Source organism: Mchenga conophoros, linkage group LG13, assembly GCF_057382185.1.
Source record: "Mchenga conophoros isolate Kocher_MC1m ecotype Shallow Benthic linkage group LG13, M_conophoros_male_GT1.1, whole genome shotgun sequence".
NCBI lineage: Eukaryota > Metazoa > Chordata > Actinopteri > Cichliformes > Cichlidae > Mchenga > Mchenga conophoros.
The window spans coordinates 18,473,326-18,499,482 of record NC_140538.1 but is presented as its reverse complement, the minus strand read 5'-3'; the positions used below and the strand labels follow the sequence as shown (position 1 = coordinate 18,499,482).

The window sequence follows — 26,157 nt, the reverse complement described above, 5'->3', positions numbered from 1 at the left end:
ATGGATGGATGGATGGATAGTCGGGCTGGGATTCTTACTTCCAAATAAGCTTTACAGTCTGATGTTATTAAAATATACTTTTAAATAGATTGTTAATATTTGTGCAAACTCTTCTTAAGAAGTCTAATCTTATTAGTCAACCTAGGGCTGCCTCTGGCCCCCACGCTCACTTCATATTACACTTTTACAGGATGTCTGCGTCACTGCATAGTTTTAACACTCATCACTGTACATTTCACAACGCTATGTAAGAAAAAAAAAAGACTAAAATTTATTTATTTATTTATTTTTTACCTAAAAAGAGTGACTAATTTGAAATCTACTCCACATTACCTTCCCATGTTTTCCACTCTTTTCCTCCCCACATGCACCAACCCTGTCACGGGCCCCTGGGGCTGGGGGTGTCGGGCTCTGCTTTGTCCCAGCCAGAGACTCTTCTTCTGCTTCAAAGCATGAAGAGCCACACAAACGCCTCCTGGTCTTTTACAGTCTGTCCGGTAGAGTTTGCTGTGGCCGTTCATTCGCCTTCCTCCTACCGGCTCCTCCCCGCCTGTGTATCAACTCCGTGACGGGTCACGTTATTGGAGGTCGGCAGTCGGTCGGTGTGGAAGCACTGCACTCTCTTCCGACGAGTGACTATCCTGCCTGTACTTACCATAAAATATTACTCAGAAGAGTTGACGGGAAAGCGAAACCAGACGAGAAAACCAGAGGGGGACTCTTATAAAATCCCGGCTTTGAGCGCTGCGACCGACAGAAGGCTGTAATCTGAAGCAAGAGGAGCGAGGATCTCACCGCGGACTGGATGACAAGCTCCACGGTATTATAGGTGCACCGGAGTCTGCCGACGACATGGAAGAGAAATAGTTGGTAACGTTACGCCTTTTCTTTTAAGAATACATCTGTTATGTTTCTGTGGGTTGCTGTGAGAAAAGCCGAGGAGTGCCTTCGCGTAATAAAATGTCAGTGTAACAGTTTATTTGACAAGAGTCACATTTGTTGTTCAGTGTCAAGTTCCCACTCGCTCTCAAAACGCCACAGCTTGTGTCGTCCTGTTCCCCAGCGAAGCCAAACATTACCCTGAAATATGAAGAAATGTAATTTATATATATTTATATATATTTGGTGTTGGGTTTCAGTGTAATGGCACTCTTTTGCTCTGAAAAGCAGGTTGTTACTACTTACTTTAAGCTTCATTTGTTAATTGCTGTGCCACTGTAATGCACTCCTAATAAGCCTGTAACTCAGTGCCCTGTGTGTTGGTTTGGCCTGTTTCCAATCTGTGCCATTTTAGTTGAATATAAGTGCAGTAAAAATTAAACTGTAATAGGCTCATTTTTTTAAAAAGCAGTGGTTCATTTAAACCAGTTCTTAAGCCTTTCCTTTGTTTTGTTTTGTTTTTCATCAGTTTGGATTCAGCCGAGGTCATGGATGCAAGCTGGAAAAACTGCTTCGAAGAGGAACTTCTGTGTCCCATTTGCCTGAATGTTTTCGACGAGCCCATCCAGCTGCCGTGCAAGCACAACTTCTGCAAGGGTTGCATCTCTGAGGCTTGGGCCAAAGACACCGCCGCGGTCCGCTGTCCAGAGTGCAACCATGACTACGACCAGAAGCCCACACTGGAGAAGAACTTCAAGCTCGCCAACATAGTGAAGCGCTTCAATGCTTTGAACACTGAGAAAGCCCCCCCTGTGCTGCACTGTGTCCTCTGCAGACGAGGGCCCCCGCTGCCCGTGCGGAAAGTCTGTCTGCGTTGTAAGGAGCCCTGCTGCCAAACTCATATCCAGACGCACCTACAGCAGCCGTGTGCGGCGCCGGGACACCTGTTAGTCGATGCTGAGGAGCTGAGCGCTTGGACCTGTCCCAGTCACGAGGAGTACAGGCTGCTCCACTGTGAGGAAGAGCAGGTGGCTCTGTGTCCGTTCTGCTGCATCTCTCACTGCACTAACCAAAGACACACAGTCTGCGATGTTGATACGCAACGCATACAAATGCAGGTACAAATGCGCACACACACACACATACACACACACTCTCCTACAGGGCAATGAAAAGATTTCATTTGGTGCACACAATTCATGGGTAATTCTTTCAGTTCGCTAGTCTATAAAGGCCTTCTCTCTTTCCCTCCTCTTTAATCTGATGTAAAAGGACTGGACAGGTGAAAGCCACCCCTCTGGGTACATGGATAGCACACAAACACACATATATAGGCATACTTCACACACACACACACACGCTGCTTTTAACCTTGATCATACCACCCACTCTTTACCGCCACGCCTTCCCATTAGCAGCGCTGTGCCCTTCGGATAAGTGCTGTGATGCAATCTGCATCCACCGGAAACGATGACCTATGTGCGGTGAGGGGCGGAAACGCGTGTAGTTTGTTTATGTTAGCTGATCAGTTTCAGGGTTCCAGGGTTGGAATGCTATTTTAGGGACATTTAGCAGGGAGGAAGAGGTGGAAATGAATTGAGAGTAAGAGCAAAATAGATCCTAATCTGGTTACGAATTGGCAACAATTAAATAATGAGCGTGTCTTGGCAGCCTTGACCTCAAGATGCGTAAAGAAACGAGGGCCAGCATGCCATGGCTGCCACCGCCATGTGGGGTTTTCCTCACTTTATTTCTGTTTCTTTGCTTTTCTCAAGACTAACGCAAGTAGCAAGGTGTAAAAACAGCCACCCACACCTTAAACACATTCCGTCCCTTCTCCTCCCTATCTATGGAAGCAATCAGAAGCAGATTTGTTTTACAGTTTGCCCTCTCGTCGTCTTTTTGATACTATTTAGTGAAGGCATTATTCCACTTGGGGAAAGTTACACATATTTCTTTCCAGGGTAAGTTCTAAATCAGTTGACCCTGGTTCAGAGCTATTATTGGGACAAAAGATGTCTGTTCAGCCCTTTCCACAGCTGCTCTCTGTGCACACTCATATGCACACACCCAGCCATCTTTCTGTTCTTTCACAACTGTATTTTCACAGAGCATATTGCACTGTGGAGTCACACTGTCCATCCCTGGACCTTCAGGCATATAATACACAGTGATTTATTGAGAAAAAAAAGTGTTAATAGCAAAAACTGTTGTGCTCCTTGTGTGCTGGGTCATTTGTTAAAGTAATACGAGACCACAGTGTCTTCTCGTCATTATTTGCTGAGAGGTCGTTCTCCTTCGCAGAGCTGTGGTCTATTTTGGTCTTAAATTCCCCGGGCAGCACTCTTGTTGCTTTTGGGATAAACAAAGACACAAAACCGACGTAGCAATGTTTGTATCTTTTAGTTATCTTTGGCTCTCAAAGGAGACTTTTACATTAACCTTTTGCAGACATGCTGGTAATTTCGAGATGAGAAAAGAAGCGTAATATAATAGTAATGTTCTCCCTGGGACAAGCGGAGGAGGAGCCCTCCCACACAACCTCACCTTGGCTTTCTCAGGCACCTCAGCAGGAAACCGTCGCTCATGGAAGCTCTGCTGTTTGAAGCTTCGTGTATCTGGGCTGGAGTGAGTCAGATACCCAGAATACTGAGGGCAGGCCACTGACATCAGAAGTAGGGAATAGTTGTCAGTTGATTGTGAAAGAGGCTCTCTGTTCATTGAGCCTGAGGCTCCTCATTTAAACATGAGCTTCCTGGCAACCTGTGGGTGTCTGGATGCCTAAATAGGACAGTGGGGAAAGTGATCATTGGCGGGCTTAAGCTTGATAAAGGTAGGCTTTCATGCTGCTACACTGCCCCAGCCCCTCTGTGCTATTTCAAACACACAAGACAAAAAAAAGGAATTGGAGGAAACACGACAAAAAGAGGAAGACAGAGTTGCTGAGCAGAAGCATCAAGACACAGAAAAGCTGCTGCTATAATGTGAAGCCAGCTCACATAAAGCAGCTCACGCACCATTTACGATACTAATAACCCAACAAAGTGCTCTTTCCTGTTTTGTCAATGCAGCATTCACACTGAGCTCGTGTGCGCCGTGTTACCAAAGTGATGAATAATACCAGTGCACCGTCTTAAGTTCAAAGGCACTGAGGAGGCAGGACATGAAAAAGTGAAGGAAAGAAGAAACACAGGCAGCCAACTGACACAAGTCCACCAGTTTGCAGGGTAGTGTCAGCTGTTACGGTTACTATCAGGTTGTTTGAAGAGGAGTGTTTAACTAAACTGCCTCTTGTGTAAGCAAGATGTGGTGTTGAGATGGAGTACAGGTGTAGGATGTGTTACAACTGTGCGAAACAGGATTAAAGACTACGCTGCTGATTTTCAACGTAAAGCTTATTGTTGTTCTTTCCATGAATGATATGAAAACCTCTGCAAGTGCAGCTGTTAATTACATTCACCCGCATGGCTGTATGATATAGGGCTTACTTCAACAGTTCACTTTATTTCTGCACACACACTCTATAGGTGTCAGTATAACAGCCCATTAAGCTGTACTCATAAAAATGTATTCTTGATTTCACTTGTGGGACCAATTTTTTAAAAACATAGTCAGCACTGCAGGGTGATGCAGCAGTTAATTCACGAACGAAATGCAGTGTTTTTCCTTCTCAGCACTTAAAGCTTCCCTCATCGATAGTTTTATAGCTACCGTGGATCAGAAACTGTGTAATGTTAGAGATGTCGCTGATAGAAATGACTCCGAAGCTCAAGTGTCAGTGGCAGTTCCCTCAGTTCAGCTGAGCTTTTGAGCATCTTTCAGTTAATTGATCCGGTTTTACTTATTTGGGTCACTCCCATCCACTACTTTTCCAGCTGTAGGAGACAGCTGTAGACAGCTTTGAGAAACCAGCTGTCCACTGCCTGCTCAGCATCAAATAGCAGAGTATCTCAGTCACATTAAAGTTTACAAATGTAGAGACTAGCTAACAGTAACAAGCAGTTAGAAGACAAATAGGGGTTGGAGTACACTAAAAACAGAGCAAAATTGGTGGCTAGTAATATTTTTAAACCTTTATTTAACCAAGAATGAAGTCTCGAGAGTTAGCATGTTTTGGAAGAGTGTCCTGGGCCAGTATAGGCGGCGTTAACTTCGGGTGCAGAGCTAAAGCTCCCAGAGAAAAGCTGCACAAGCACAGGAAGAGCATGTAAACTCCACACACAAGGGCCCTGCCCCAGGTTCAAATCCAGAACCCTCTTGGTTTGAGGCAATAGTGCTAACCACCAGACTACTACGCTGTCCCAAAATGAGTGCCTGGATAGAAATTTTGTCAGTTTTTGTGGCCAGCCTTAAAATATGCTGAAGCAGTAGAAATACCACTTTTGGGTCTTTCCCATGTCAGTGCATTTACTCTCAGCTGCCCAAAATACATGTCATATAATCCACTCTGCTTCCTTTGAGTGTTAGGGGAGATAAACGTATTCCTGCTGTTTCCTAGGTGGACAAATCAGTAGTCTTCTTCACTCAAAAGAACTGTTCTGATAACAAGCATAAGTGAGTTATTATGGTACATTTGGCTACTATTTTATGCCATTTAGAGTCTTTCTTTGTTATTTTGTTGAAACTATATACACTGTTGAAAGTGTTCACTGTGGTAAACTATAGTGGCCAGCCTGTGGATGTCCATTAGACAGCACAACGTGAGTGTTGCAAGCAGCTGAAGAGGCCTGTTGCTGTGATACCACAATGTGACTACCCTGAGACTCACTCACTCGAGACCACAGGAATGTCCTCATTCTCCCTATCTCTCTCTCTTTTGGGCGAAACTTTTTTTTCTCCTTTTTCTTTTGGTTTCGCTCTCTTTTTGTATGTCTTTCTCACTCTCTTTCTATCCGTTCTTGGCATGTGCAAGCATCGCCTTTCCTCTCGTCCCCTTTCTCGGGTGCATGCTCATTGGGAGGGAGGGAGGAGACCTCGGCGCTGTGCACACAGACATGACAATCTGTCACTGACACACAGGCCAATGCAAACAATGGGAGCAATGCATGTGGCAAAATGAGAAAGTGCGGGGGGGGTAGTGAGGCACCCCCGCTCCCTACATACACATGAGATTTCACATATGACTACATACACAAGACTTTGTTGCCATGACAGCAGGTTTTCTCTTATTTGGGTACGCGGCCTTTCCAATGCAGAAACAGTTCATTAAAAAGTCTACCTGCCCTCCCCTGTTTCTAGTTAGTTGTCAGTCTGTGACAGCAGATTGATTCCCAGCCTCTGCAGTAAATGGGGAAGGATTATGTTCAGTGGATTTTTTTTAATTGGCTCTTGGCTCTTGTGTACCCACAGAGGAAGTAAGCTTGTCCCAACAATGGAGCTCATTTGACACAGCAGGGTCAGCGTCAAACTTTGGAGCAGTCAGAGAATGATTTGTGCAGCCATGTTTGCCTTTGCTCTCCGAATGCCTAAATGCATGTTCATGTCGCTGGCAGCTGACTGTGGAGAAAGTTGTCTCGATGCCTCGTGAAAAGCAGCTAGGTATGCTGCGGTCACAGCCGAGGCCCAAGTTTTTCAGAGTTTCTAAATGTATGGGTATCTTTGTTTTTAATTTTCAGGGCATCTTGTTGTGGTTCGCCTATCTAATCCATCCTATCTGTCATTCCTCCACAGGCCATGCTAATGAGGCAGCAAGACAGACTGGAAGGTCGTGTTCAGAACATCGATGAGCACCTCAACAAGCTGGAGTCAGACAAGACACTGATGAAGGTGCATTTTCAATTCCGAATGTTATGTGAATGTTATCAGCATGGGGGTTTGTGCTATAATTTTGTCTGCTGTAATGAAATTACTCTACCGTTTCTCACTCTTGGGAAATCAAAGGTAAATGTAACTTTAACTATGACTGGCAGGTGCAGCAAAGTGAAAATGGATTTAACAAACGACTTTCCCACTTTCATATTGAACAAGAACAGCATAGATTCCATAAAATTGTGTGTCTGTTAATAAAAATTGTAGTATCTGTTTGTTAACATCAGTACTTTTAGTCATTTAAAAATGCATTTCTGCGTGTAAACGTGCATACTTGTGTATCCTGTGACCACAGGATGCAGTGTCTGAACTGAAAGAGCGTGCAAGAGCCCAGTATCAGCGGATGCATGCGCTGCTAGAAGCAAACCAGGCTGAAACCATGCAGATGCTGGAGAGCACCTACAACTCGTACGTGAGGAAGAACTCCCAGCAGGTGCTGCAGCTCAACGAGAGGCGCCACGAAGCAGAAAAACTCCTGAGCTCAGTGCAAACATTCTTCCAAAAAGCAGGCAGTTTGAATTTCATGAAGGTACAACAAATCTGCAAATTGTTTTTTCTATTTATCGAACATGAACCTTTATCTCTATGACCCCTTTTCACAGTTCTTGCATCTGCATCAGACAGTGATACTTTTGAGGGATATAAAATGATGTGATATGAAAGCATGCGCAGTAAACCCTGATGCATCTTATAATAACTGTTAGTGAGACATTTGAAGGTGTGTGGGAATGACCCGTGAAACTTTTGTTTTTTCGTTTCAGAATACAAAACCTTATCAGCTCCTCATGGACAGGTAAGAAGTTATTCTAAGATATTCATTTCTTTGGACTAACTCAGTGATGTTTTCATGCAAGCTTTTTAGTGCACTGATCATCATCTTTATTCATTGTGAGAAAAACAGCCAAACTATCAAATATGTCCTTGTACAACATTCAACTGTTGCGTTGTTTTCAGTGGAATTAGCTAAATGTAGCTTTAGCGGGTGTACTGGTAATAAAAGCAGGCAAAAAACAACAACAACTCCAACAGAGGTCAAGCAAGCGAAATATAAGCAAAGGTCAGAGAAAACAGCAGTAGAACAGATAAAGCCATGTGTTTCCCCTATGATGTATAAATGGAAAATACTCTGTGATGAATTATTTCAAAAACCTGATCATAAGCAGGAGGGGTTGTCTCCTTGCCACATGTTATTTGCTTGTTTAATGGTGGGACTGGGTGAGCCTCACAGTTTTCTAACATGCTGCAGTGATTTTAACTATTCATTTGTCACTCCTGGCCTCAACAACTTTTTTTTAGCACTATGCATAGTGTTTTTAGCAAGTTAAACTTTGACCCTGCACACTACAGCCAATGGATCTACAGTCCCCTGGACAGCATGATTTTGGTGTGGATGTCCAGTCTGAGGTGGATGGGTTCACCTCAGACGTTCACTTGGCTGCAAAGTTTTTCCCGATAGTCTTCTTTCTGCCATATGGTGACATTTATCTTTGGCTGTCGGGGACTTTCAGTATATAGTCTTATTCACAACAATTTAGGCCTCATCTTACATCTTCCTAATATGCTAATATTAGCCTAACCATAGCGCTGTAGCTAGCTACCTCATGGCTAGCTACAGGTAGCAGGTAGGGTTGCCAACCGTCCCTTAAAAAACGGAATCGTCCCGTATTTCGAAACAAAAGTACACGTCCCGTATTGAGCTAATAAGGGACGCACTTTGTCCCGTAATACAGTGAGAATCAAAAGTAGTCTATAAATGTTAATGGAATTAACGCTTTGTTTGAAAACATAATTCCCAGCCCCTCTCCTGCTTTGTGACCAATGAGCTGACAGCACACTTATGACAATTCGAGTATGACAATTCAGATTACCGCTCATCTCATTGGTCGAGGAAAGGTCGCTTGCGGAGAAAATACCGGAAGACAACAGATGACCACAACAAGAAGCATGGCCAACAGGGGAACAAACGCCGACTCTGCGGTGCAAGTCTCGGACGACAGTACACCTAAAGCTGGGCAGACACTGTGCGATTTTTTTCAGTCACGTTATTCAGCTCCTGCTCAAACTGCACGATTGACTCGCAGGGGTTAGAAGTTCGTATGTCACGATGTACTCTCACACTATACGGCCCGATGCTCTGATGCGACCTGAGTGCTCACACTGTGCCTCCATAACATGAAGGTTATAACAGAAAATCTGTCGCTCGCTCTCTCTGTCTTTCACTCACACAGACACACCACTACCATCAACTTTGCTAAATTGCTAATGAAAAACATTGATCAGGCAGCTGTGATTGAGCAGCAGTGTAGATCCAACTATTTTCACGGTTGTTGTGGTTGTGATAATTTTGTGATGCCACATCGAAAAGGCTCGGATGAGCTTTCCAAAGTTCTACAAGTTGTGCCTCCATCGCTTGTGTCCAGATCACACGCTGCACAGCCGTGCTGCGCCGTCTTTTTCACCAACGTTTACGTGTTTGCGCGTGAGCAGTGTGAGCGGCTGTGGTGAGAACCTCACGAGCGATTGATGATCGGGAGCTGGTCGTGAGGTGTTAATCACTTCTCGTTACCCCACGTATACTACACGACGCACAATGAAGGCCAAAATCGGTCCGATCACTCAAAAATCGGCTCAAAATGGGCCAAAAATCGCACAGTGTGAGCCCAGCGTTAGAGCAGCAATGTTTGTTCCCCTCAGAGAAAGGGAAGAATGGGAAAAGGAAAACACCTGGCTGGAAAACGTTAATATGGGCATGTGCAGTGAATATCAGCGCTATGTGGCCAGAAGTGTGATAATATAATTTATTTTGTGTAATAAACAACTGCAAGGATAGATGATTACAACAAATTGATGACTAATACATAAAAGTAATACATAGATGAATAATGATGATGAGTTATGATGCGTAATCATGGGAACAAGCGGGTTTACAAACAGGAGCAGCTGATTAGCATTAGAAAAGCTGAAATAATACCTCAACTGAAGCCAATTGTACTAAATGCACTAAATGTGCACTGTTACAAGAATATTTTTCTTTCTATTGTTTTCTATTATTTTAAGTTAAGCAGGACAGAGTGCTTTTAAAGAAAGATTTACTTATATTCTCAAAAGTTAAGCATGACAGGCTTCTGTTTAAGAAAGAGACCTGTTTTATCGTGTTAATGTTGTCCTTTTGAGCTAAAAATAAATGGCTAAATGATCATTTGTTTCACATGTGTTCATATCACAAAGAATAGAATATGCATCTACTTAAATCAACTTCAAGTCAAATGGTTAAAAAAATAATTTCACACACAAAAAAAGAGCTAGAAAATTCACCACACTGGGAAGGGTGAAGACAACTGGGTCGCCCGGCCCTGGCCACGAGGTGTCCCTTATTTATTTTTCAGGGAGTTGGCAACCCTAGTAGCAGGTCAATTGATGGTTTATTCATGTATAGGTTTATTTATGTAAATCACAACAACAGTTGTCTCAAGAAAGTATTCAACAATGAAGGAACCCCCTATTAGTAAGCACTTTGCAACAGTAAGAAGGAAAAACTTCCTTTTAACAGGAAGAAACTTTAGGCAGAACCAGGCTAAGGGAGGGGCAGCCATCTGCTACAAGTGGTTACGACTAAACATTCAAACATCCGTTATTAAGTTTGCAGTTTGTATTATGTCAAGAGGTATAGCATGGCTGTACTTTTTTTTTTCGTACTTCAGTAAAAACATGTTATCTCATTTGTAGGTGTCAGCTAGTTCACATCTAAAGCTGCATCTACACAGGAAGTGATTAGCACTTAAAGCTGATGGTTGATTGCTAGCAGACATGCCAGGTTCCGGTTGCATAGCTAACCGACCGATGTATTTACTGAGCTCTCACATGTCAATAACCACCATTCTGTGCAGTAATTGGTAGTGACCTCCCCTCAAAGTAGAAAATTGTTTTATCTTGACTTCACATCACCAGTGGTTAGTCAGGTGAAGTTGACAAACTTTCTAAGGTCTGTGCTCAACATGTCGATTCGCAAATCTTGTGTTGAGGCAGATTAGCTTCTAACTCTGCTAGACCTTATTACTGGGAGAAAAGTCACACTAGTCATTTTATTGTTGAAAGAAGTTGGACTATTTTTAACTTAAGCATTTCAACATGTTATCGTTAGGGGTGAGTCGGTGCTTGTTTGCTTTTGGGAACTGATGGAGCATTTAGACTTGAAAGTCACTGGTTTTCAGACTCAACAAGGGGATATTTCCAAAAAGTTCTTACAATGGCCACTTCAAACTGGGTTTTAAAATGCCCAACCTTTGGCACCAGAACTTTTACAGTCTGTTGTAAAAACAGGTTTGTCTGTTTAGCCAATTTTGTAGCTGTATCAGTTTTAATAATGATTAAACTGGTGCAATGATTACAGTCAAACTTTGCATCCTATTTAATCATGCAGTGAGCTACCAATGGAAATAACCAAGCTAGCTAAGGTAGTGTTGATAACTTCGCAGCACTATCATCTTGTCCAAATTTAATCACAGCCAACTTTAAAAAAGAATATTTATATTTTTTAAAATGTCAAAGTGCAGAGTGTCTCTAACAATTCGATACTAATGATTTTACTGTTGTGTTTCTTTTTACAGGTCAAACTCACATCTGAATAGCATTATCCCTCCAGTCAGAGTGGGCCAGCTCCACTCTCATCATTTGCTGTCCGACCTGTCAACAAAAGAGAAGAACTTGCGAAAAATGCTGGAGGGTAGGATTAAATTACAGAAAAATAACTATAGATGAGTTTTTCAGAGATGTATTATCATTAGAATTAGCACTCATCTCTCTGTCCTACCTCTACTTGTCATTCTCAGAACCGTTCAATGAGTCGCCTCTTCTGGAGATTGTGCAGTCTCACAGCAGCTCTGCTAGCTCCCAGTTGGGGACTAGTTCAGGAATACAGAAGAGGAAATACAGCATGGCGTTCCTGGAGGCTAACCCAGAAAACTCCCAGAATCCTCCACCTGTGCTCTACAGCAGCAAAAAACCCTTCCTGGCCAACCAAGGTCACCGGGCATCATCTGTATATGCCTCTGAAGTCCTCTCACAGAATCCTCACACTGGCCCTGGTCATAGTCGGCTCCTAGATACTTCAGCCCATCACATGGTGGGTCTAGGGTCCAGCTCTAGCCACCACTCAGGAACCATATTCCCATCCTCCCACTTCTCAAGTGTTGGTGCCTCACAACAAGCCGTGTACGAAGGGAGGAAAGTACTGATGTGTACTTGCTGCTCCAGGGCCCCTGCTGCTTGCGCCCGGCCTCCGTACCCAGCGTCAGACACCTTCCCCTCTGTGACCTCTCAGGAGTTTGCCCCACATGCCCCTCTACCTGCAAGTCAGCCACTGCAGCATTTTCCCATGAGGGGACTGATGGAAACATCGCAGACAGCCAGACATGCTGAATTCTATGGGCTGTACGGCCAGTCTTCAACCAAGCATTACGGGACCAAATAATAAACCCAAATCAGCATCCGTTCTGTTTTATTAGATCACGTTTGGCATCAAGAAGTTCCATGTTTGCTTTTTTTTTTCTCCTTTCCATTTTGATTCAGAGACGCAACCCCAGATTATATCTCCACACACCTTTATGACAATCACTCTTGACATTTATTTGAAACCATTTGGGGAGAACATGCCCTGTTAACTTGTGTAGCTCTGTTTACTCCCCGAATCACAGTGACAGTACTAATGATCTAATTTGAAAGCATTATTTATTGTCTGTTTCAGTTCGACTGGAAGTGCTAATGTGAATAATGTAGTCTTAAATCCATTCAAACTTAAGAAATGACATATTCTTCAGGGGTCCTGGCATGGGACTCCAGAGACTCCAGTGCCTAAAGAGACTGTTAACACACTTGTATTGTACTTGCAATTTCCTAACTCTTGATTAATTCCTGTTTGCAGCTGAAAGCATGCAGGGAGCCTCTCCATGCACTCCAAAGTCCATGTGGCTTTAGAAAAAAACAACAAAAAAAAAACACTGGACTGCAAATGTTTTGTTTTTTTCCAGATTCAGGTTTTTCCATTAGTTTTTTTTTTTTATAGAAGATTATGAATAAACCAAAATCTTTTGAATAAATAAAAAAGCATATTACATGACCTTTCATTGTATTTTGAGCACTGGTTTTCAAAAGTAATCCGCTGGGTATGCTAGTGTGTACTTTAAATCAGGTGACGCGCTGGTTATTTTAAACGCCGTGTCTGATTATAGTTTGAGGTCTATTTGTCCTAAGAAGCAAATTGTGCGATTTGTTTGGGTAAAGAGCTTTTCCAGGGTGACTCACTGAGTTACACATGAAAACAAAAAATAAAGAGAAGGTGTTACAGTGGTACATCCGACCCTGCTGCTGACCAGCAAAGCTTGTAAAACAGAGAGAGGGAAAAAAAGACACTGAAAGGCGGAGGAGGTTACAGAGCGGCCCACAGCAGGCCCATTATCTGCCAATTTAGGACAGTTCACTTCCTTGTCAGCATCCTGGTCTCTGGCAAAAATCTCTGTGTCATCCCTCTTTGTCTTGTTATTGGAGCTGGTTGTCAAGTTAGGTCAGAGAACAGGAATAACCAATGAGCAGCACCTTCCCTCTCCTCTCTCCCTTCCTCTATCATTTTCCAGAGCTCGATGCAGAGGAGGAGAGGAGGGTTAGAGCGGAGGATGATATAAGCGCAGAGTTTTAATGAGGATCTACTTATCTGTCACTCATACTCCTTTCATTGTTCCCCTCCCCCATTTAGCGAGATAGCAGGAGCGAGCTTGGGATGGTGGGGGCAGCAAAGTCAGGGTCGAGGGGGGAGTAGCAATGGTAAGGCACATCACTTATTTATAGGTTATAAAACCTTGCTCCCTCCTATATGGTCCAGTCTGCTTTTAGTTTTTTTAGTTGTTGTTTTTTTGTCTTCTTTGAAATCTGTTTCACTTCCATGATAACTCGGCCTCCCTTTAGCAGCAAATGCACGAGGGAGAGGAGTGAGAGGAGCTGAGGTTTAGTTACAGTGTGGCAATCTGACAATGTGCGTATGTGTGTGTTTGTGTGTAAGCCAATTAGCATTCCCCTTGTTCACTGTCCCTTCTCGCTCTGTGTGTGTGTGTGTTATTAATAAAACATACAGCAGATGTTCCAAAGGAGCATTTTATCCATATGATCATTTTTATTTATAGAGCCCTATTAAATCAACGATCCATTCTATAGAGCGGGGTTTGCATGTGCTGTTTTTCTTTTTTTGTTAGGTCTCATAAAAGAATTGGAAATTTTGTTGAATCGTTCTCTCGTGCATTGTGTTGCCCTGTCCTAACTACAGGCACAAACACGGGGCTGGACGAAAAGCCTCTATGGTATGCTTGTTCTTGGTTTGCGTTGCCTTGTGTGCGGGCTCTGTGCAGACGAGTTGAATCCTGTTTTATAAGTGAATGTGTGCTCAGGTGTCGCCACACAATCAGGCGGTTAGTGCGTTGCATCGTATATGTGCATAATTAGGCTTGTGTGAGAGCTCCGCGAGGTCACGTATAGGGTAAAGGCTGATGCGCTGACAGCTGTGCTCTGTTGTGGCAGGTGTGTCGGGGCTGTATATGTATGAGAACAACACGCCCGTGCCTGCAGCAGGACATGAGCCTGCAGTACGTGTGCTCAGTGTGCAGGAAACTGTGCAGCTGTTGTTTGTATGCTTTTGCCAGTGACTAGAGATATTGGAGTCAAGGTAGGAACTGTTTCTCTCTTTTTCTCCCCTGACATTTATTACTAATTCTGATCTTCAGGGTCTGTTTACCTATGATATGATCTTGATACTCTGACAAATGTTTGCAACCTCTAATGCCAGTAATAACTGCAATATTTGCATCACAGCCCGAGCTGAAAGTGAGACAGTGATTTGGAAAGTATTCAGGCACCCTTTTCTGTGTCAAGCCACACTAAACCACACGTTTCAGAGTGGTTAGTGAATGTATTACTGACTAAAAATCATTCATATAAGTAGTGTTCAGTTCTTTATACTTTTTACTTGTCCTTTGGCAATAATTGGAGCTTCTAGGCTACAATCTTTGCACACCTGGCTTAAGATAGTTTATTTTATTCTCTGTGACAGCTCTGTCAAAGTGGATAACAAACGTGTACAAACTGACAAGTTCAGATCTTGCCAAAGATGTTTTAAACGGTTTAATTCTGCTCCACTAGTTACAGTCTGAGACTTGTTTCGAAACCACTTTTCTTTTGGGTGTAATACAGATGTTAGCTTAAGGGATGCCGAAGTGACCTCTGTGATGACGAGTCAAAGAAATCTACAACCTCCCCAGTTTGTCTGGTAAGAGCAAGAGGATTGTGATGACAATAAATCCATGTCAGTAAACATATATCTGTTGATCATTCATTTATTAGAAGGAGGTACTCTTCCATGAATGTGCATACATAACTTAGTGTTTGTGTGTGTGTGTGGTTTCTGACCCACCCAGGACCAGAGAGAGTCTTTGCTGAGCTTCACAGATACTCCCACTGTAATCCAGAAACACCAGTATAACTGTCCCGAGAAAAGGAAATAGCACAGCAGTTCAGTCATCCCCAGAATGGCTGACCTTCCTCCCCTTGGCTTAAGACTTCCTTGTATTCCCAGCATTTTATTATATGTTTGGGGCTATTCCTCATCATCGATTGGGAGCAGTACAGAGAATAGATGGGGGGATGGATGACCTTTTGAACACTGGGTGACTGTTGTCATGAAAGGCGACTCCCACTCTCCCAAAGCCGATGCACTCTGGCGATGGTATCTTGCAAGACCTACATGCATTTAGCCAGAATCCTTTTCCTCATCCTTCCTGTCGGGCTTTCTGACCCCAGCTGCAAAGAAGACCATCCAACAGCAGTGCCTGTGTCCCACAAACACGATTCTACATGTTTGCTGAGTTTTTATTTTCAGACATCCTTTACATGTGATTTGAAACACATGAAGCAGACTGTTATGTGTCTTTTACTCAGAACTGCTCGCGTCTGGTGGCGGTCAAACTTCCTGCAGGTTCTCCGATCTCTACAGAAAACATCTGAAGTCTTCTTGCAATAAATGCTGAATTCTTGGTCACATACCAGACCAATTAAATATTTACTCAGACATCCTACTTAGTCTGGCTGACTCTAAGAAGAGCCCTGGTCATTCCGTTACTTGGGTGTTTCTCCTAATAACCACTCAAACCTTTATAAATGGATTTAGAACCAGCACCTCAATGCAGTTTCCAGTCATAATGGCTGCTATTGTCTTCCTGTGCAGTGTGAATTGTAGAAGCTTTATATACACAGGTGTGTGCCTTTCTAAACTATGGCTAATCAGTTTGCCAGTTTGCCACAGGTGGATTCCAGCAGAGCTCAAGGACAGTTAAAGTAAACAGGATGCACCTGACCACAATTTGGATTCCCACACAAAGGGTGCAATGACGTTCGTAAAGGAGAAAATGTTCTAAAATGATTTTACGTTATGTTCACAGTGAACACAATGGAGTGTGCAACAGCTGAACAGATCTAGTGAATTTTTTCAGCTGGGTACGGTTTGACTTCCTCTGTTACTCAGACCTTTGATTAGTATTATTGACATAGTCAGAAATGCATTTGCGCAGCTTCCAGCTTGTGTAACCGCCCTGCCTGTTCCAGTTCAGCAGTGGATATTAGAGGTGGCTGACATGGATGCATTATGTACTAACTTACAGTATGGCAGAAATGCATTTGTCACACAAAGCTTTAACAGTCCTTCCATTAACACTGACAGGAACATGAACATGCCCAGCTGAATGCATACGGAGCAGCCATTCATCAACCAAGCAGAATTCTAACCTTCATCTGATAAGACCTTTGAAATCTGTGCCAAAACTCTAATCCAGGATAGCAGTGCATACACACACACACACACACACAAGTGCACAAACATCAAAGACAAAAATCTGTAGCCAATGTTTATTGATCTGCAGGTCTATTTTTGCTCGGGGAAATCATTCTAACATAAACCAGCCCTCTGTCAAATTTGAGCTGCAGGGAAACAGGCAACATTCATGCAATGCATGTTAGAGTGAAGCAGTGAAAATAAGCAAAGGAAGATGTATAAATGCAGGTAAGCAGAATCAGTGGATGTGCATATATGTGTGTATATTTGTGTTTTTGGCTGTGTATATATGAAGACATGTGAGATCAGTGCTTTTGAACGTGTCAGAGATCTTTCACGGAGACAAGCTGGATTAATTAGAGACAGTACAAAGTGATGTCAGTCGTTGCCATAGGAACTTTGTGCTACACTAGTGACACACTCAAGTGTCAGAGGTGCAAACTATTAAAGTGTCTTTACTCTTGTACTCTTGGAGTGAACCATTGCGGGGGGGTTAAAGGTTGGTTTGGAAATGATCAAAATAAGAACTGTACTGAAATTTTACTTGAATGAAAACCTTTTTAAAGTCAAACTTGAACATCATTGTTGCAAATGGCAGCATTAAATGTGAGCTTTGTGGATTTCACTTTCAATTTGAGTTTCAGCCAAGTATTTACCAAACAAGCATCAGTTGCACTTTACCGTACATGCTGGTTTCTCAGGAAGACATGCAGTTACCTACTACTTCGTTAGCTATACCTCGCTAGTGACGTCTTGCTCCCCTTTTAATAGACAACACATATGAAAGGTGCTTATTGGATGGAGATCTGGTTACAGTGGAGGCAATTTTAGTGAACTCACTGTCATGTTCAAGAAGCCACTTGAGATGATTTAAGCTTTGTCACATGGTGTATTACCTAACTGGAAGCAGCCATCAGAAGATCGATACAGTGTGGTCATAAAAGGGTGGATGCACTGGCAGCAGTAATGCTCAGGTCGGCTGTGGTGTTTAAATTAAGCTCAGTTGTGTGCCCAGAAGACATCCATCACACCATTACACCATGAGCCTTAACCACTGAAGGCAGGATGGATCTGTGCTTTCCTGTTGTTTATACCAGATTCTGAACCTATCCTGTGAATATTGCAGCTGAAACCTTGAATCTTGTTCCTGGCTAACAGGAGAAGCACCCAGTGTGGTCTTCTGCTGCTGCTTCACTGATGTTCATCTGCAACAAGTGGTTATTTGAATTACAGTTGCCTTCCTATCAACTCAAACCAGTCTGGCCATTCTCCTCTCACCTCTGACATCAACAAGGCACTTCCCCCCAGAGAATCTTACTATATATCCATTTTTATTTGACAGTGAAATATACTTTAGCTATGTTTTATGTTTTAAGCTATGATCTATGCATATATAACACAACATATGATAAATATATTATATATAATACAGAAAAAACAGGAAAACTCATAAATATAAGGAACTTGATACAGTTTCTGATTTAAATATTTATTCATTATTAGTGTTTGTTTTACAGGAGAATATATTTTAGATAGGATTAGGCTACAGATGTTAGTCATTAATGCCATGTTTACATAGTTCTCACTACAGTGGTTTTGGAAAACAAGCCAAACTGTTTAGCCCTCCTTGGCCTGTTGCTTTGTGTCCTGATTCACAACCCCAAAAAATAATTAACATTTTCTGATAGCATATGGTTCAGATTTGGCCTGGGTTATCATCCTAGATGAATGAGCCTTCGTAGGGTTAATAATCGTCCAGTTCATGCAGGATCGGGTCAGAGAAATGGTGAACAGCTGTGGGCTGACAAATGACACTTCCTTCATTACCAGCACAGCTGAACTTTGACCTCGCCGGTCGATGCATGTCAGACATGGTTTGTCCAGGACCTCCAAGTTCAGCAGGGTCTAGAGCTACGATCCAAACTGCACGTTTGCAGGATATAGTCATATTTTAAAGAGTCCTGTTCTGGCAGTGAAGACTGATGCTATGTTGTGTGATCTCTTCATATGCCATTGGTTCTCAGATGCGTTTTGCATGCCCATCTTCATATGCAGAAAAAAGCTAATAATGCCAAAAGAATTCATGTTAAATTTTAGCGAAGTAAATGTCATCACAATAACATTTTTGTCCTTTTTTCTTTTTAAATTTGCCCTATAAAAATCCTTTTCATTAAACTTAGTCAAATTACATATTTAACCTGCTCAGTCCCAACACGTATCAGTGCCTCTTTTCCCCACCCGTGAGGCCCAGCATCATCCACCAGCAGCTTTCTGTTTCGTTAGCTTTCAATGAGCTAATGAAAGAAATTAGTGACTCAGTATCAGTCATTTCTATGGTGAGCTAAGCTTTGGCAAAGATCAAGCTGGATGCTTTCTCCATTGTACTTCATGGTACTTTCCTCTCACTGGTGACTAACAATGAATAAAATCACAAATCAACCATGTGGCTTACACATTTACCTGGGAGGAGACAGAAAATCCTCTGGATTTACATCAGGAAGAGCATCTGGCATAAAAAAGAAATCTGTCAAACTAAACATGCAGAGCTACTTGGTGTGGCAACACGGGTGTGGTGATCCCTTGTGAAAGTGTTTCAGTGAAAAAAAATGATGATATACTTCCACTGTCCCTCAAATGTCTGTGACGGTAAGGAGGGTTTCAGCAGTAGATTTGGCCTCCCTGTGTTAGTCAGTATATTGTCACAGACCCAAGCGCTGCTCTGGACACAGCTGTAACCTCTACTTGAAAGTGAGCGTTTAATGCCCCACGCAGATGCTGGACCATAAAACCCTGATAAGCAATAAAAGTGCTGCAAAGGTTCACAAAACTCCCACTCAGCACCGACCAGTTGGATGTGGTTTATGAGTCAGAAAATAAGAAGCAGCACCACCTGCTCCGAGTGAAGGTGACATTAACTAGTTGGAAGACTGTTACACGCTGATTTGCTGTGTGACGCATCACCGAGGTTTTTAAACTGTAGTGGTGTGGAATCTGGTGAATCTTCCCAAAAGGTGTGACACATACACTCATCCAAAATCCAGAGCAGGTAATGTAACGTCATGTGGGGTTAGTGCATGTGTTGTTTTTTCCCCTCACGGACTAGAGAAAAAGATGGCTTTACTGGTCTGCAGGTAGCAGAAAGCTGCCGTCAAGGGGTCAGGTGCCCATTTCTCAAGTCACCGTAGTGGCAGCATAGCTTGTGGTGGTGTTAGGCTTTTTCGGACATCTAGCAGTGCTGCTTGTAAGCAATCGCTCCCTCAGCTTTTCTTCTGTGGGACTGCTGCCCATCACTGTGAAGAGATGATCAGTATAGATGTCTGTGTTTAAAAGGATTTTACAATTTCCAACTCACTATAAAGAAAAATAAGTTGGCAAAACTTTGGACAGCAGTTTATGTATTTTGCAAGTAACCACTCGGTATGCATGGCTGTGTAGGTTCTCCAGTTCATGGTAGTCTTAAAGGCTTGAAAAAAGAAGGCAAACGGACTTCTTTAAGTGTGTGAAGACATTTCACCTCTCATCCAAGAGGCTTCTTCAATTCTAAAAACAAAAGGTGGAGAGTCTCAGGTATTTAACCCTTAGTGGGGGTTGTCCCCTTTGGAGGTGGTTGTTGACCTGCTGTTGATCATGTGTGTCATCACATGAATCAAGGTGTGGAAAAAGGCGTTGGTGATTACCATCACTGGGGTTAAGTGTGAAACCACTGTGAACCTTGCCCTACTATATAATGTGACCTTTGAGGTCACCTGAGGCTAAGTCTGAATCGGGTTTGAAGTGCGTGGGAAGGGTTCTCAAAGACTGCGTTGTAGGCGGCTGACAGTTGGTGTCTTGAAACACCACCACTGTTCAATGATGGTCGTTCACAGTAAAGGAGGACATGGATGACCTTTATGCTTTAAGTGCAGGTGTACAGCTGAGCTTCTATGATGAGCCATGTGTTTGTGGGGTGGCTGTCTGGTCTCTCCTGTGTAGCAATCCAAGTACTCCTCACTGCACTGCACAGCATACAGTCTTATTTAGCTTGTATTTGGGAGTTTTTTTCTCGGGATATAGTGTTTATTTCTAAAGATATGGCTGGATTTGAAGGGCATTGGTGGGTCATTCTTGGAGAAAATTCTCATGAGCTTCTCTGGTAAACCTGCTACCTGGGACTCTCCACCTTTTGTTCTTAGAACTGAAGACGCCTCTTTTATGAGAGGTGAAACATACTTAAGTCCAGGTACCTTTTCTGTTTAAAGCTCTTAAGAACCACACCCATCTAGTTAGAAAAACTAGATAGGTGTGTTGATGATGTGGCACATGGTATTACAAATCATAGGAACGAAGTAACATCCAGTGGCAAATACCAGGCTGTAAGTGGTTTCAGTTGGATATTTTAACCAGTAAGTCTGTGAGTATTTAATACATTAAAAAAAAAACTACAGACATACAAGTGGCCAAATTGGGAGTGCAGGTTTTTGCACTCATATTTCATCCTCAGAGGTGCTGCTCGGCTTGATAAAGTGAACAAAGCACGTCCAGCTGACAGTTGAGTCGGGTTCACCAATGATGTCCTTTTCCTCTTGTCTTATCTTTATGCACGCTGACTGACAACTTTTGAATGGACTTTGAATGGTTTACTGGCAAACGGCCGTTATCATTCAGATAAACTCTTATACAGTGAAGCATTTTAAGAAACACATTCAAAAGTGCATTATGTGTGATGAGGAAGCTCTCAAAGGCTGTATATTCAGATACATTCTAAGCACAATGGACATCAGTGAGGTTGAGTGAGGTGGCTCTGACCTGCAGGTTCAACAGTTCGCTCCAGCTACCCTGCAAAGATCGTGCCTTTACACAAAAGTACTCTTGCAGATAATATGAAGCTAATTCAGGATGCAAGCTGACTGTATCTGCCTTCATAAAACTTTTACTGTCCTCACTATTTTCATTCTCACCCTTCAAACACCCCGATCTCTCTATTGTTGGTGGTTTATGGACAACCTGGCGAGTACTGTTGCGCAGGCTAGTTAACTGCAGTTGGACGAATTTTTATGGACCCGTCTTTTTGCTTGTGGTTCTATTTTGTATCTCTCTGCTGCTTGTTTGTTGCTTTTACTTCCTTTCTGCCAAATTGAGTTTTGGATCTGATCATTTTGAAAATCTTTTATTACAGTTAAAGAGATATACTTTGGAACTGAATATGCACTGTCCGGCAAAATAAATGCCAACATGTTTCTTTTTACTGGAGAGTGCAGATAAGAGCCTCCCATTAGACTTGAGGTCTAGCTTCCGCTGCCTGAATATTTGGGATTGACCTTTTTTCTTTCTTTCCTGACAGCATTGGGCATATTCCAAGATGACAATGTTGAGATTTATCAGGCTTAAATTGTAAAAGGCTGGATCAGGAAGCTGATCCAGCCTTTTACATCACAATCATCCTTAGTGGAAGTCCCCTGGAGAGAGCTGAACCTGACTACCAAGATCCAACTGTTCAACTCCAGCTATAAAGTCAGTACTGCTCTACGGGGCTGAAACCTGGAAGACAAATAAAACCTCAAAAAGAGAAATCCAGACATTCCTCAACAGCCGTCTCAGGTTTCTCCACGTTCGCTGGCCAGACCCAATCAGTAACACCAAACTATGGAAAGGAACCTGTCAACTCTCAGTAGGAAATCAGGAAGAGAAGATGGTGCTGGGTAGGGTATGCTTTACGCCACAGGTGTTGAACTCCAGGCCTCGAGGGCCGGCAAAAAAGATGGGCTACAGCTGGAAAGAATGGCCCAGGACAGAAATCTCTGGAGACCTACCTTTGGCAGCGGTGACGGGCAGCAGTAGTAGTAGGATCGGTAACCATGAGACACAGACTGGACCACAGATGCTGACCACACTGAGAATCTTTAGGATGTGCTAGACAAGACTTTGAGCAGAGGTTCAGCTCTGAGCTAAATAAGAATATTTCAGATGGCTGTAGTTTCAGGAGCTTTAACAAAGACACTTGAGAAAAAAACAAACAAACATCTTGATGCATACTCAATCATCCAGGTAAGTAAAGCTCCAAAAGTTGATTCTGTTAATCTGGACGTAGCGTTTTCAGTGGGAGAAATGTTTTGTCACTCATCCAAGTGACTTCTTCAGTCTCAGCCGACTGCTTCTTTTCGGTTTCTCCCACTGAAAACGCTACGTCCAGATGAACAGAATCAACTTTTGGAGAACAACAAAAAAAAAGCAGCGCTGGCCTAAATTGTACAAATTTTGCGAGCTAACAGAAAGCAAACCACAAACAGACAAACTGTGGATTTTATTTATTGTGCTGGGATTTCTCATTTATTTGGACAAAATTGCTTTCTTGTTCTGACTTTAAGTACAAATCTTCACATTTAGGATTGAAACATCACGTAGAAAAACAGTATTCTGATATTACAACTGGCAGGATGACACTCCTACGAATCAAGACGTACGCACATCATCATCCGTCTGCACCACTCGGTTTGAGCTGGAACGCATTTTCTTTCCCGTCTGATAAGTGGACGACAACGTTTTTATTTATTTATTTTTTTACCAGATCGGCCTTTTTAAACAATACCGGGATCCGCTGGTGGTAAAAAGACACCTCTTCCACTACCTTCAGTGGTGACTGAATTATATACAGTATAAAACTGTGGGTAGCAAAAAAAACAAAAAAACAAAACAAAACAGTTCTTCTACAAGCGAGTTACACTGCTGCAATGCTCGCAGTGAGAAACAGAGGAGAGGCGAGAACATCAGAGCCAGTCGTGATTCCTCCGACTGCACCATTAGCTGCCACCACACACAGCGTTCTCGCGGCTGGTGTGGAAGAAGTGGGAACTTTGTAAAATGTGTCCGTCTGGTACAAAAAAAGTGTTATTTCTTAAAATGCATCAGAGAGTGAGCCATTTCAGAAAAACAAAACAAAACCATCGGTGAACCCTCCACCTATTGCTTCTGCTTCTTCTTTGCTGGTTTGATAGCAGGCAGCTCTTCCTCTTCTTCTTCCTCCTCCTCCTCTTCTTCCTCAGACAAATTGGAGTCTTCGACCTGTGTGGCTGAGAAGATCAGGAGAAAATGTCAGCTCACCGTGTTACACCGAATCCTGGTACCACCATCTCGACTGCGTGTGCGAGACTTGGCCCTTAAATGTTCTGTTATTTTGTTTCATATTAAAAGAATAAAAGAATAAAAATAAAAAAAAACATAGAAAATGGTGAACTCTTTAAGGGCCAGAAAGGTCGCTTTACTGAATGTGCCCTCACAGTTGACCCTCACGCACACACTAACTTGAAACAGCAGAAGAAATAAAATTGTAAGGTGTAAGTTGCAGATTTCTTTTACAAAGTTTTATTGCCCAGAGACATATTTAACCTTTTGTCTAGCAGGGTGAGGGAGCACCAAGGTTACTCCAGGTGTTTCACTATACAGGACGTTCATAGCATTCATCTGTATTGAAAATTAAATGCGTTTGGATCCCAAAGCCGCCGCTTTAGACTGTCGTTTTTCAAAGGCTGTGAGGTACAAAAGATCTTTTTCAAAATATCATAGGTGTTAAGCACTTAAGCCGAAGGCAACTAAGCTTGATTTTCAGGTTCACGTAGAAGTGTCAGGACCGCCTCCAAGGTGATAACCCCAGTGGAGGTTAAATACCTGGGATTCCCAATCAGCTTGTAGAACTGAAGAAGGCTCTTGTATGAGAGGGGGAACGTCTCGGGGTAGGGGGACTTAATTTGAGTAAACGTTCTTTTAAAAGTACGATGAATAAGCTGGAGCTGCTTATAAAACAAAATGAATGGGTTTGCATCAGAAGTTAGTGAGGGTCGTCTCTGATTATGTAGCTACACACACACAAAAAAAGGGAAACTACTGTTACAGTCTTCAAATGACGATAGCGATACATGCTGAGAGGTCAAAACTCTTTGTTAAAGTTACGGAGGAATTGTTAAACATCTTCGTGGGGGGAAGAGTTTTAGGCAAACTAAACAAGCCCTGCCTCCCAGCAAATAAATAAGAATGAGGATCCATATTTATAGATGTTGTTCGGCACTGCTTTCACTTGTGTGCAAATCATTTCCCCCCAGTTATTAATTACAACGCCTTCACTTAAAATATAGAAAATTAAAAGCTGACACAGGATTTCAGCAGATTGTTTTATCCAAACTTTCTAGAAGAAAGCTCTTGATTTTTGAAACAAGGACATTATTCTTACATGTTATACCTACCAAAATTCATGCAGTTTAGAGTAATTCAGGGTTAGGGGTGACATATTGGAACTCAGAGGTTTGAATGTCTGGCTCTTTGCTTTATTTATTACGTCACACTGCGAAAAACTGTTGCCCATCCCTAATATAGACCAATAAGTCAACCAATCAACTACAGCCAAGCATTACTCTAATTAACTTCCTTAAATGTCAAGCAGAGCAATTTTTTTATAATCAGCTACAAATAAAAATACAAAATTCCTGCTGCATGTTTATTTGGGTCAGCCAACTCAGTTTGAAAAGCAGAGTACCTGCACTGGATCAGTTCCTATTATTCACTGATTACTATCATTTTGATATAAATACAATGAAGGGGCTGAAAACAGATGAGATATTGTCAGTGAGCTTCTTAGAATGTCAGTACTGGCAGTGTTAAAGTGTTAAAGCACAAAGAAAGTAGAGTATTACCAATAAGGTGTAGCCCACTGACAGAAACTGGCCCTGTGCCGGCCTTGAGTCGGATGGTGACTGGGGCTTTCAGCTCAAACTCTCCCAGACTCACCTGTCGACAGAAAGCATCAAAGTTAAGACAGATCAAACTTCAGCTGTGTGGCACATCAGCCTCAGTTTACACACCATGGGGAGACACTTGATGTGAAGGTTGGCAACGGGCACCGAGATCGTCTTTCCTTGGTGGTTCATGGCTGTCACCTCCACCACATTGCTCTCCTCCTTGGCACCGTTACCCAAGCAAACCTGCAGCAATCACAACACCGAACATCACTGTTGCGGACAGACTAAAGTGTGACTGACTGGTGTGTTCGTGCCGCTGGTAAATCCCAATGATGGTAACAAAACTGTACATACTGTTCTGAGTTCAAGGAAGTGCTCCAGGTCCTCCTCCTCATCTCCTTGGAAAGTGTAGAAAGGTACTTTGGAGGACAGCTCGCAACCTGGAATAACAGTAAGACCGGCAATTAAATGACAACGGATTTTATTAACCCCCCCCCCAAAAAAAACAAAAAACAAAAAAACAAAACAACCCAAAACAAAATCCCCAGTAAAACAAGGAGGAAGAAATTTCTGTAGGAACATCACAGCAGAAACCCACGTGTGCGCCTACAGAACATCTCTGACAGACTGTTTAACAGGCCCTTACTGAACAGGAAGCTCTCCAGCCTGGATTGACCGCTCGGTCCGACGTCCGAGGATTCATCGTCGTGGAAAGACATTTTGCAGAAGCGGTAAAAGTTAAGTATTCTGCTGGCGCTTTCCTGTCTAATGAGCTCTCCACGATAAATAACAAGCACGTCGCAGCCTACACGCGTGCCTGATACGTCATCAGTGCGCGCCCGTGCCTCCTTTTACAGAAATCAGGCGCTGCCGCTGCCTGAGTAAAACACGTGATGAACT

General features: G+C 42.7%; 2 protein-coding genes across 2 annotated transcripts; one reads left to right on the top strand and one right to left on the bottom strand.

The window, feature by feature from the left end:
* The first annotated feature begins 595 nt into the window (after positions 1-595).
* Positions 596-12,804, top strand: LOC146561132 (E3 ubiquitin-protein ligase TRIM8-like). The gene is made up of 7 exons (XM_085296937.1): positions 596-870; positions 1,409-1,997; positions 6,550-6,645; positions 6,983-7,216; positions 7,449-7,480; positions 11,295-11,410; positions 11,517-12,804. The coding sequence occupies exons 2-7, from the start codon at positions 1,428-1,430 to the stop codon at positions 12,155-12,157; spliced, it is 1,689 nt and encodes a 562-aa protein (XP_085153063.1). The 5' UTR covers positions 596-870; positions 1,409-1,427; the 3' UTR covers positions 12,158-12,804.
* Positions 12,805-22,813: 10,009 nt separating this feature from the next.
* npm3 (nucleophosmin/nucleoplasmin, 3) lies at positions 22,814-26,091 on the bottom strand. Its single transcript, XM_085296938.1, has 5 exons — positions 25,904-26,091; positions 25,612-25,697; positions 25,381-25,500; positions 25,213-25,306; positions 22,814-23,598 (listed from the first exon to the last, which is right to left on the bottom strand). The coding sequence occupies exons 1-5, from the start codon at positions 25,974-25,976 to the stop codon at positions 23,489-23,491; spliced, it is 483 nt and encodes a 160-aa protein (XP_085153064.1). The 5' UTR covers positions 25,977-26,091; the 3' UTR covers positions 22,814-23,488.
* Between the last annotated feature and the right edge of the window lie 66 nt (positions 26,092-26,157).